General features: G+C 29.5%; 1 protein-coding gene across 4 annotated transcripts in view; it reads left to right on the forward strand.

The window, feature by feature from the left end:
- Positions 1-14054, forward strand: part of LOC142329676 (uncharacterized) — a 317008-nt gene that overhangs the window by 267380 nt on the left and 35574 nt on the right. For all 4 annotated transcript variants that reach the window (XM_075374367.1, XM_075374365.1, XM_075374364.1 and 1 more), the window contains one exon: positions 11348-11486. In XM_075374367.1, the coding sequence (XP_075230482.1) occupies positions 11348-11486 (139 nt within the window). The remainder of the gene's footprint in view (positions 1-11347; positions 11487-14054) is intronic.

The following is a 14054-nucleotide window of genomic DNA, read 5'->3' on the forward strand; positions in this document are numbered from 1 at the left end:
TGGCATAGTCTAAGCAAGAACTTCACAAGAGATGATCCTGGAAGTTTTTTTAGAACGTAAATTGATGTCTTGTTTGTCTAAGATACATCTTAACCCAATGATGTCATATTTAAATTCCCTGGCAGTATGTTGGAGAACACAGTAATACATAAAAAATCAACCAATAAATATTTTTCTCTGAAAATGTCCCACAGTTCCAATTATATTTGTTTTTCTCTCTGTTAGCCTTCTATATAAATATGGAAAAAATTCCAATTATCTTAAAACAGTATGTGACCTTGGTCCAACAATGGTTCACACATGTCATTCACAACGTTAGTACTGGCAGGAAGAGGTACTGAGGTAGTACTAGCATATCATCACCTAAATAAATTTTGAAACAAACAATAGCTTAAACTAGATTCACAAATTTTGTAAAATTTTATTCCAAATCTTGTCGTTTAGATCTACTACATTGCAAAAATGAAAGGCGACCTCTGAATTTCATTAGACTTTCATCCAAACCTATGTTCTGAGAAGGGAGATGTAATTTGGAAAATTTTGTATGGTAGGCTTAATTTTTTTTTAGTTTATAATTTTCATTGTTGTTGCTAGTGAAATGCAAAAAACTTGAAAATAGATTGAATCTCTCTCTGCTCATTGTTTCGCGAAATATGGGTGTGTCAATGCATCTATTTTTACTACGAAACAATTGGATATGCGATTTTTACACTTACAACATCAAAATAACATCTATCATAGTTTGAAACCATTTATTATCATCTTTCAACTGTTTCTTAATGTGATTGTTCAGTTGCTTTGTAGCATATTTAGCTTCGTCACAAATTTTATTAAACAAAGGTTCCATATATTCTGAAAAAAGTTTAAATTCTGAAGGTGGATCTGACTTAAACTTATTCAATATATCTTCATAAACACCACTATGTTTAGTAAAAGAATATATAATGGAGTTATTTTGAGTTTTTATCCAATTCCAATCACTTTGTTTTTTCTATACAATACTCCTTGCCAGATTATACTATCTGAAGAGAATACAGCTAGAAAATCAAACTTAGTTTATGGTTTCAAATGGTATTGCCAACAGCTCTTCTATGAATGCTAACATTATTCAAGTACAGTTAAAAAAATATAAAATAATACATTTTACAATAAACAACATACAGGTGAATTACGTCGCATATATGGTAAAACAATACTTAAAGTTAACATATAATTGGACAGGATTTACAAAGGAAGATATAGGTTCCAAGTTAATATTAAATGCATACATATATAAAATGATATAATAAAGGAATTTATGTAATCAGTTTAACTGTATATAGTGATAACTCTTTATTACTCAAATTAACTGAGAAAACAGATTAATTATATAGACAAAAACTCTGATAAAGACTTAAATAATTAAACATACTGCTTTAATAAATGAGGAAATTAGAATTTTTTGCTTATAGAACTACTCTGCAGTACATATTTTCTTACTGTATGCCAATTAAATGTGCTTAAAATAAAGACAGTATAATTTAATTATGTAAATCCAAATGGTTGAAACTAAAAAGGTGGAGACCCAATTTTATTGTTATTTTTGTAATTTGATAGTGTTAATGATTATTTTTGTGCATTTTATAATAGAGGTATAAGATGACTGATTACAAATCTGTGGTAAAAAAAAAAGAAAATAATCACTATTAAAACAAAATTAGAGAAGATAGAAACAATATATACAAAAAATGATGTAGCAAATGAATTGGGGGCTTGTAAAATTTAACTAGTACAACAATAAAAAACCAACTCAATTTTTAATTTTTGCAGAAAAATGCTACTTTCAAAATTTTATAAAATTTATTAGAAAATATTGAACATCTTTAAAGAAGGTGGTACTCAAAAACATATCTGTACGACATATTTTTTTAATTGATAAAATATATTAAACTAGCACCAGTTTCTACATCCAATATAAACCATGCTGATGATCAAAACTTTTCATAATAAGTAAAGTATGATTCTCAACACAGATATTGTAAATTTAATAAATCTAAAAAATTTTTAAATAATCTTATAGTTGTCATGAGAAAGAAACCTAAGCATCGCAACAACTTATTCAATGGTGATATCATTTTTATTGGATTCTGTGGTTTTCAAAATATTTTAAGTAAAAAACCCTTCACACTTCAACATAGGAGAAACCAGAAAACAAACTACAAGAGAGTATGTGGTCAGGAATATAGCAGAAACCATGATCAATAACATTTGAGGAATCTGAATAAAGAATTAAAAACATAAATAGAGACCTGTAATATGACTGACTACCTTTCCACCTCCAAGAGATAAATTAAGATGGTGGAAATAACTTATAAAAATGAAGCATGTCAATATTAGCAGAATCAGTCAAAGAATCACAAGATGTTGGTTTAAATAGTAATGATCCCCTTGATAAAATTTTATAAATACCTTTCTTTTTCCTGTTTAGCCTCTGGGAATTATTGTTCAAATATTACTTCAGAGGATGGATGAGGATAATATGTATGAGTGTAAATGAAGTGTAGTTTTTTTTTTCTCCAGTATTTATACCATTATAGTATACCTAGCAGAGATAAATCTTGGAAAACCGCTTAACATTTTTAAAAACTTTCACTCTTAACTTTAAAAAAAACAATTGAGACTTTCTGAAATTGTCATTTAATGATTTCCTTACTGGTAAAAAACTTTACTTGACTACCTAGATTGTTGGCGGTTCATTAATAGTAATATTTACTGACACTTTGAACTTTGCACTTCAGTAATCTTAGAGATATTTTTGAATTTGTTTTGTTTAGTATGGTCTTTTGATATATGATAACATGCACAATTGGCAAGCCCTTTGAAGAATTAGAACATGTGACCTAACATTGGTTCATGACCTTTAAGGAACTCCATCCTTCATAACCGAGAGTATAACTGATGTAGAATTTTTCATGCCAGTAATTGTGAACTGAATAGAAAAGTATCCTAGATAGCAGTGTAGTCTGTGTTCTGAATTAAACCCGTCAATGTTTTGTTCAGATGATAACTAAAAAACAAATTAGATCTTTTTAATGAGTCCCTTGATTGTATTAAACATCTAGAAATTTAACAAATTCATATGTAGCCTTAGTCAAACCAAAGTTGTAGCTTAAAGAATCATCTAGAAAGTACATATCAAGAGGTTGCAGGACTAATTATGTCCCTGGTTTTACTGCTAATGCTGAAGAGCTCTTCCTGAGGTATCAAGAAATTCTTCTTATGTGATTCGTATTAGAAGTTTAATTCCCTTATTAAGTAAGGAATATTTGAAGAATTTCCATTTTAAATAAATAAGTTTCCTGATTATAAACAAACTGTGGTTCTAGAGACTGGTTGGAAAAGATTTTTTAACCCTTTTTTAAATATATATATTTAAAAAAAATACATATTTCTTTAGATAAGAATTCATAATTTATTAAAATCAGAAACTGCAGATTTATTTAATCAGTTAAACTTTTAAATTATTTTATTGCTTAATTTAATATGGTATTTAAAACTTTTCCTTCACAAACATAGTATTTTAATGTTAATATAGGGAGTCATTCTTCAATTCAAAAACATGGCTTTTTCTGATCTAAAATAATAAAGTAATTTAATTTGTATTTTCTCTATCCTTAAACAATATATTTGCCAGCAGAGCTGCATTTAAATCCAAAGGTGTAAAATTTAATTTTCAAATACAGTAGATGAGAAACATTCCAAAAACCATTTGGAAAAATCAAATAAAATATGTTTTTTTTTTTTTGTTCATGAGTCAGAGAAATGCCATTTATACATGCCCCATAAATGGGGCAGTGTTGGACTCGAACAGATTCCGCTAGATGTTACTGAGCGTATGTATACCTGCACCGTACCGACTAAAACTCTTGTCTCACCGATTTTCTCCCCCCCTGGGGTCGGCCCTGCAATGCAATGAAGCATACTCGGCCCTGAGAGGTGCCATTGAGCTCAGGGGATCTAGAGTCCCTGTCCATCCACCAAGTTAAGATATTAGTAATTTTAATCGAGAGCTAAACTTTGAAGATTCCTGACAATGCACAGAGCAAATTAATTGCACATAACTAATATTACAACAAAAAATTATTTTTTTTTTTCTTTTTTTTAATATAACTATAAAAGTTTGCTCATTTTTTCTACTTTAAAGATCTACTGAAAATTATTATCAATTTTTGTAGGGGATTCTGTAGGGGAAGACGTCCATCTTGTTACAATTCCAGTTACCTTCTCCCATACCTCCTCCCCTTGTCTTAATGTAGGTAGGAGTCTGTCATACGATTTCTGGTCATGGTACTTCTTCAGATCTAAGGTCAATTGTAAGTATCAAATCAGAAAGCATCATAAGGTGTAAAATATTAATTGTAAGTAGATTTGTTTCTATTGTTACAAATCTGTAGAATTCTTGTTGATGCTCTGGTTCTCTTTAGGCTACAAGATTCACTAGAGACAATATGTGAACTTCCTTAACATAATTTGTGTCTTTTTTTTTTAGAAGGCCGATAGTATTTTGGAAAAACAAAGCTATAACACAGCAATACTCTGATTTTTATTAAGGGTGCAGGAAGGAGGCTATAGACTTACTGGAGCTTAATTCACCAGGTTGGTCTAGTGGTAAATGTGTCTTCCAAAATTAGCTAGTTTGGAAGTTAAGAGTTCCAACATTGAAACTAGTAAATGCAGTTACTTTTATACGGCTTGAATACTTGATCGTGGATACCAGTGTTCTTTGGTGGTTGGGTTTCAATTAACCACACAGCTTTGAAATGGTTGAACTGAGACCATACAAGACTACACTAATATATATCATCCTCTTCTTTTTTTTTCTGTTTAGCCTCCGGTAACTACCGTTTGGATAATTCTTCAGAGGATGATATGTATGAGTGTAAATGAAGTGTAGTCTTGTACAATCTCAGTTCGACCATTCGTGAGATGTGTGGTTAATTGAAACCCAACCACCAAAGAACACCGGTATTCACGATCTAGTATTCAAATCCATGTAAAAATAACTGGCTTTACTAGGAATTGAATGCTGTAACTCTCGACTTCCAAATCAGCTGATTTGGGAAGACGCGTTAACCACTAGACTAACACAGTAGGTTAATATATATCATCCTAGGAAGTAATATCTGAACGGTGATTCCCAGATGCTAAACAGGAATAAGAAAAAAAGACTTAATGGATCAATAAAGGATTAGAATCTCCCTCTACTAGATGATATATTTCTGAAAGTAAAAAGTCCGTTTTGAGAAAGAACAATGAATATTGATTGGTGTATCTCAATTTTTACACTACTGAAAAAGGAGTGTAATTTATATAGGATCCATGTATGTTTGTTCCACAGTAGCAGCTGAAAAATTGAACCAATTTAGATGTATGACCCCAAGTTGGAATCATTTTACCAGGAGTCATAGGTTATATATATATATATATATATATACACACACGTTTCAAAAAATTATACTATATACAAAATTATCATTCACACGCTCTTTAATTAACCTATATTAAAGAACTGTTAGTTGTTTTTTTTGAACAATCGTTTTATTTAATATTTTTGGTACTGCAAATAATTCAGAGGAAGTTTATTTTTGAATAATTTATTTTTAACCACCGTTAGGTATTGCCAATGTATCTTTCCAAATTTATCTTATGCTTCGTAATTGATAGTAGTTTAATGGGTGGTGGTATGTTTAGTGGTGGCAAATTTAGTAACTTATTTTAATTTTAATTTAATTTTTTTTTCCAAATTCAGGTATAATTTTTCAGATAATACCTAAATTACAGCTTTGGTATCACAGTTTCTAATTTTTTTTCCTCCGAAAGATTATTTTGCGCGTATTTCAGTATTATCTCTGAATAATATACAATATTTTTATAATTTCTAATACTGACTTCCAGAGAGCTATTTTACGTTAAAAAGAATTAATATTTCATTTTTTGAATTTGCAGCTAGAATTATTATTGCAGCTTCAAGTGAGCACTGGATGTGAATGTTTAGTGATAGTTTGAGTTTATCGTTCGTTTGTTATTTTGCTTATTTTGTTAACTACTAAAAGTCCTCAAACACCAAATATTTAGTTTAAAAACTGCAACTCGTCCAGGAAGATATGAAAAAAGCACATGCTAATATAGAAGGAAGTGCTGATTTATTTTTAAGTTCAGGTAACATTTGTAGGTTATGCCAAATTTCAAACAATGTTTTTCTAATTTAACATACACACATTTAATCATATTAATATGTCGATAAGTTTAACCCACTGTTTTTGATATTACTGTAGTTGTATATAAGAATATTTTACCTACAAACCAAAAGCTTGATCGTAGGTAGGGTTATCACATTGTATTTAGAGAAAAAAAGAATAAAAACTATCTTCTTACACACACCCAGATTTCTTCAGTTATCTCTTCCAGTACTCCCCCCACACAGATACCTACAGAACACAATATTTACACCAATCATGTATATTATCATAATATTTAATATTGACTTCTCTTTCATTTAAACTAAATCACCATTGAATATAGTGCTTCCATCTCTAAAGTAGGAAATCCATTCTTTTTAAGTTAAATTTAAATTAAAATTACAGGTACTTCTTACACTACTTAGCAGGGAGTTAAAGAACTTAGGTGTTAAAGATTTTTGAAACGGTGCACAATAAGGCCTTGGAAGAGTAACATTTACTGCAAATGTCTGCCTAGTTATATAATAGCGTTCCCCTTTAGCTATCACCACCCTGTTTTTACCACTTCATTGAAAAAGGTTAGAAGATCTTATAAACAAAGAAATCCAATGCAAAATACAGATATTTACTGAAAATAAAGGGAAAGAATGTTTACCTACTTGCACCACACATTACCAGTACACTAGCATTTTGTAAAATTATAATCAAATCAAGAGAGCCAAAATGTTGATCTGTAGCAATGCAATCCAATCCATAGTTTAATTTTGAATGAATTAGAGAAATGATTTGTCAAACATCCATAGAAAAAATATTTTTTAATATATGTAAACAAATATTTCTTATCAACTACCATCAACCCTCATCTACCATCAACCCTTAGTATTTAATAGAATTTACCCAAGATATTACTGAAACTGGCATTGTAGTTGTATAATAGCACAGTCAACACTGGTATGTTAATGGAGTAATAACCTGGAAGCAAATTATAAAGAAGAAATTAGATATTTGATTTTTAACGCATTCCAGATCAATCTACAACCTATCACTATTCTTAACATCTGCAATAAATATTTGCTTTCTCTTACCATAAAATTTATGTGAAATAGGTCATTAACAAATTATAAATAGAATAGGTTCTTAATAACTGGGCCCTGGGGAATATTCAATTAACCTGAAAGTTATTGCTCACACTGTCGCGCATAATTATGGAAAATAGGAAAATAATTCTTGAAATTTTGTCGCATCTGGGAATTACCTTTCAAGTATTACTTCAGATGATGTATGTATAAGTGTAAATGAAATGTAATTTTATGCAGTCTCAGTTCTACGATTCCTGAGATGTGTGGTTAGTTGAAACCCTACCACCAAAAGTGGTAGCGTTTTGACCTTTTGTACAGAGGTCCGTCAGGTATGGCATTTTCACACACGCTACAAATCATTTATCTCATCCTCTGAAGAAATACCTAATGTTGTACCCATTAGACCCTAACTTTGGACCACCAACACTGCTATCCACGGTCTAGTATTCAAATCCCTATAAAAGTAACTGCCTTTACTAGGACTTGATTGCTGGAACTGTGGAATTGCCAAATCAGCTGATTTGGGAAGACACCTTCACCATTAGACCAACCCAGTGGGTTGAGATGGAAAACCTAAGCTAAACAAACTCAACTTTACTAAATTAGAATTAAATATTCTTTTGTTAAGTAAAATTTCAAAAGTGGAATGACATAAGGAAGGTATGAAAAGTAAACTTTTGCTTTTTTTCAAAATCAGAGGGCTAGTGTTAAACATCAATTTTGGAATAGGAAAAAAATTCTTGAAATTTTATCTTGGTCAGAATTGGAATTTTTCATATTCAAATTCTCTCATTTGTAGCTGTATTAGGAAGATGTTCTGTAAGCTTAAGGAAATAAATAAAACTATTTGTTTGATCGACTGTATGGTTGGTGGTAAATAATATTATTTATCAACGTTTAGAAAGCTCATTTTTGAGGGATTATAGATGGATGGTTTCAAACTTCTTGCTACCTATGGTGTCCAGTCACAGTACTCTATCCCCTCGAAAGTTCTGTTATCAGTGTCAACAACTCTACATCAGACACCCGTTGTAGAAATAGTGAATATTATATGTTAACTTTTTCTAAACTTTACTAAAGTGGTTTTGATCGACTGAAGAAATGTAATTGATCTTGAAAAACATATGTGGAAAAGAGTAAATTTAACTTAATCCATTTTGATTCTGTTTAAGTTCTGCAATGAAGGAATAGTGGGAATAAGTTAAAACATTTTTACTGTTAGGATTCCTGTAAGGGAAGATGACAAACAGTCCTGGCTAAGACGATAAAATATCCAGACCTTGTAAGGAAATACCTTTGTGGGTTGATCATTTCTTTTCTTCATTTGTAGCGTTTAATTAATTTTTTTTCTGGATAAGAGGACAATAGGAATAAGGTTACCTGCAGCACTGCATTATTTGGAGACAGTTGGTGAAATTGTTTCCTGAATGATTAGAAAATTGACTCTGGCAGTGAGATAATAACTAGAAATAATAAAACAGATTTACATCCCAACCCCTGTAGGGGAAGACGCCCATCTTGTTACAATTCCAGTCACCATACCTCCTCCCCTTGTCTTAATGTAGGTAGGAGTCTGTCATATGATTTCTGGTCATGGTACTAAGTTGTAGTGTAATTTTTCTATATTGAGGACTTCTTTTTGTATACGGGCCATATTAGTTTCTGTGAAAGGTCTGACCTTATTGATTCTATACTTGATTGTTGGTTTTTCATTTGGTTCTTGATATTATTTCTCAGATATTCTTTTTGACTATCAGTTTATTCTTTATGATTGGTATTATTTCAGCCATTGTAGGTCCAAGGTTTGAATTCCGGTTAGGCGTGTAAATTTTTATTCCTACAAACTGTGCATGCATTCCAACTTCTCTATCAAAATGTTGCAGCATGAAAATGATGCTTAACATTTCATCTTAGTGGAAAAGTTAACACACATAATGTCTGCATCTAGGGATCATAAATCCCCTAAAAATTCTTACTGTAAAAAGGACTTCCCAAAATTAAATGCTTTCTTTGCAATATCTCAATGGCAAGTTTACAGTGCATTTTTTTTTCGCTGAAGTAAGCGTAATAGGAGTTTCTTATTTGGATATGCTGTGTACATGGCTCTTTCCTCAACTGCAAGATGGAGCAGAGAATTTTATTTGGCAACAAGATCATGTACCTTCTTACTGGCATAACTGTATGGGGTTGGTTGAATGATATTTTCCTCAACCTGTGGATTAGATTGCTTGACCTAATGTTTGTGGTAGCCTCCAAGGCACCTTATCTGATGCCATGTGATTTTTCCTGTGGGATTTGTGAAAGATATTGTTTATGTGCCTCTGATACCTACTAATCTACTCTGTTTGAAGCACAGGATAGAAGCAGCTGTTGGTTCCATTACTCCATACATGCTGGTTAAAATTTGGAGCAAACTATCCTATCAATTGGATGTGTGCCACATGATGAAAGGTTTGAGAAAGAAAGACTTTGATTAATTATTTTAAGTCAAAGTTAAGAGATATTAAATAGCTTTAAAACCCCAATACTCTTTTTTTTATACCTTGTATATGTCAGATTTTGTAAAGAATGATAAGTAATTTTATTCTGTATGTAACAAAAAAGAACTGCTCTAGCATTTTCCAGGAAGGTAAACTGTAGGAAAATCCTAATCCAACTAGTTACTCCTAATGATAAAAATTAATTTTTTAGCTCATGAAAAAATGCCAAACCCGATTGGGATTTGAAATCAAAATTTTCTGGATGAAAGTGATAGAGATACTACCACTTTGCTGTAGAGATTGGCACAATCAAAAGCAAAAAGACTTTTTTTTAATGATGGGAGAAATAAATGAATAAAATCAGTACTGAATAAAATAATTTAAAAATTGTGAATAACAAATATTTCAGTACTTATTTAAACAAGTATGGTGAAAATTCAGGATTATATAAACGACTAGATAGAATAAACTATGTTTATTTATTACCATTAATGATGTACAGCATAGAAGTCATTATAGTGCAAATTAAATAGATTGTACACTAATTAATATTTGTAAATGAGATGAAAGCAAAATGTTATTCAAAATAAAGTTTTCTAAAAGCATGCAACATTTTATACCTTGTATGCACCGGTAAGTTGAGTAGTTATGTAGATTTTACTTCTCAAAGTAGACATTTTATTTAAAGTCTGTTGGTTTGAGGTTTTGAGAAAGAGTATCTGTTACAGTTGATTGCTTTTGTGAGGGTGAGGTAAAATAAAATCTAATTTTTTGTTGTGTTTATATTCATGTGTGAAGTTTAGTAATTATAGGAAATAAAACTATAATAACATAGTAAATGTAATGTATTTAAATAAATCATCACATCCACTACTGTATTTCAAAATTAAATGTAAATTATTATAATATAAATGCAATTAAATTATAACATTTATTAATTTGAAAAATATCTCAGTTAATATATTTTTTTTTAAATTAACCTAAACTAATCTGATTTTTATTAAACCAAAAAACTATTATTAAACTAAAAAAAAACTTGTTTAGTTTTCTTATCAGACCTTATTTAATATTTGTATACATTAATGCAAACAAAGTGAAAAATTATTGGTGTTGGAGATGACCAAATACTGTTTTAAATGAGTTCATATTTAAAATAACATATTCTTATGTTTTGTTTTGTTAGAATAACTTAAAAATAAAATTAAAAGTAGGAAAATATTAATCTCCAAAGTTTCTAAAGCAAGTATGAGATTTATTTTAATTAGTCATTAACTTATCTTATGATGTGATGTATGTTCTTTTAAATATTTTTCCTATTTTGTAATGATTTGGCAACAACTTTTGTAATGATTTGGAGATCAACAGCACTCATCTAAGTGCTGTTGCCAAATCAGATGAGTGCTGTTGATCTACATAAATAGGTTATGCAGTAAATAATGAATGTTTACTTTTTATTCAATTGTTATAAAAAAATAACATTTTTGAACATAAGAAATCCATCAAAATAGTACTCTATTTAAACTAACATTTCTTTATTTAGAAATGTGTTTTATTACATTTTGTGTTATAGGCACTTAAAAGAAGATACCAGGAAGCCATCTGCTATTAGTATATTACAGCATCAACTACAGGAAGCTCAAGGCAAGATAGCTCTTTTGGAAGCAAAGGTTAGAGATGCTGAAGAAGATGCACAGTCAAAAGCTGAAGAGGTGAAAATAATTGTTTATCACATATGATCACCCTTTTCTTGCTTATGTTATTTATTATTATTGTCCTTTATGCATTACTATATATGTAATTTTTTAATTTAAAAGGTCTAATGTAATTTTTATGGCTAGAGCTATCATTAACATTAAGATATCTCTGTAAAATAATAATTACACCAATGTGTTAATTATTCATCTTCATATAGAATTTGGTGAATAAGATTCAACTGAAAGTGTAAATTAGTTCAATTATGGACTTATGCGACTTTTGTGCTTGTATAACTTTCTGAAACAGTATTATTTGTTCTATAAATATTTTAATATAATTTTATTCATTTTTTAAAATATTGGTCAGTTTATATGATTATAAAGAAAGAAATTGGTTAACACACTTTTATATAAATATAAAAAACAGTAAAAATGTTCAGGATTTTGAAGCCTTCATTGCAAAAGATTTGTTGTTGTTAGTAGGATAAATTCACGAACATTAATTTAGTTACAATTTGAAAAAAAATTCAACAAAATCATGTGTAATGAAACATAAACCACATTAAATTTTCACAGTTGGCAGTAGGTCTGCTTTTAGTCTAGTCTAGTCCAATAATAATAATTACTAATGATTTTTGTTTCATGTGAAAATACTTGCCCAGGGCTTGAAACCATGAACTAATGAAAAATAACTATTATATATCGGAAATTAAAAAATTAAACATGTTTAACTCAATATTTCATAATGAATCAAGAATGTTTAGTAATCCAAGTGACTCATTAAATATCAGAAGAATTACAGTTGACAGAAAATAAACTGAAGAAATATAAAGTGGCGAATGAAATTTAATTTTACCTAAAGAGAGTTCAAGTTGTTAATTCAGTTCACTTATCAATTTATTATTAGTATTGGAATGTGTTATAAAATGCAACCATAATAATTTGTTTTACATCTTTATATTTAAAAATAATATTATTAAATAATAATATATTTATTATAAATAAGAATATTAATATATATAATAAATATAATATAATATATATATTTAATATATTTTTATAATATAATGTAAATATTTTTGCAAATATTTAAGTTTAATTTTTTTTCTTCTATTTTGTTATTAATTTTATATCATTTTTGTCTGGCAATGATAATTATTATTTAAACTATGAATAAATTATATTTAAATTGTAAATTCCTCACTGAAAATATTGATTTTAGTATTGTTTATATTACTCCATAAGTACTTTTTTTTAAATTAAATATACTCGTACTTTAAATCATTGAGACTCAAACTTTTTTACCCATCACCCACATTGAGAATCAAAAATTTTCTAGCGCCCCAAAATGTTTAAACTTATCATCTGTTAAAAATAATAATTACAATTGGTGTTTTTAAGATGCGCTCTTTAAAACAGCAATTACATTATTGTTTTTAAGAGTGGCATACTCCTATTTTGAAGTATTTTTGTTAAAATTGCTTTCAAAAAGATTACAATTCAGGCTCACAACTAAATGTTGGTGATGATTGACTTAATGTACAGCAAACACTTCTGGAACTTTATTTTTTAAGTATGCTTTGAAACCTTTGTGACACCCTGTCATAGCCAGCTGGAGCGCCATCAGTAGCAATTGACATAATATTTTTCAAAAGAATTTCATTTTCATCACATAACGTTTCCAGTGTATTATGTATGGTTTCTCCTTTTGCATCTGTCTCTAAATTTCTAGTTCTTGCCATTTTCTCATCTTTGATAAACCTCACATATGACAACAGTGCTTCATTAGTTGGTAAAGAGGACATATCCAACTGGAATGAAAACTGGCAAGTCTTCAGATGATTGCATAATGATTCTTCAATATTTTCAGCCATTTCATCAATTCATCTTTGCACAGAACTATTGTTCAAAGGAATTTTCAGATATACCTGCTGCTGGTTTATGGAGCACAGAGGTTATTACTTCGTTTACTGCCGGTAAAATTAAAGCTTCTCCAATAGTGTGTGGTTTGCCTGTTTTAGCAATTAACAATGAGATATTGTACGAAGCTTGAAGTCTGTCATTGTCTTGCTTGGAAGCCTCTAAAACACATTTTTATATAGTTGGTTGAGCTACGTACATCTTTTCTAGGTTTTGAAAATGGGCCACATCTTTGTCTTTCTTATCTGAGTGGATTTTATTAAAATGATCTTGTCGCCTGGAAGGCTTCAATTGCACGAGAAAATACTAATGAAAATAAAAGAAACAAGTACTGCCTTTATATAGGTTTGAAATTCAACATGAACCGATAGGAATAAACATGCAATTACTCATTTACTGCACGTGACAAAATTCATACTGAGCAAGTTAGAACAAGCACCGATAATCCTGTCAATTCATGCAGGATAGGATAAATCACATTAACAAGTCATATGAAATTGACTTAAACATTTTAATACATGTTTGAGAAATTCTACATGATTTATAAACTAAACGGCATTTTAAACAGGATGACATAAGCTGTAAATTGGTATAAAAACATACAATATCCAATAATTGGTTTGTTTATAATTAGTGTTCAAAAATTAAAAATATGTTTTTTTT

This window comes from Lycorma delicatula, chromosome 9 (assembly GCF_047948215.1).
Source record: "Lycorma delicatula isolate Av1 chromosome 9, ASM4794821v1, whole genome shotgun sequence".
In the NCBI taxonomy this organism is placed as follows: Eukaryota; Metazoa; Arthropoda; class Insecta; order Hemiptera; family Fulgoridae; genus Lycorma; species Lycorma delicatula.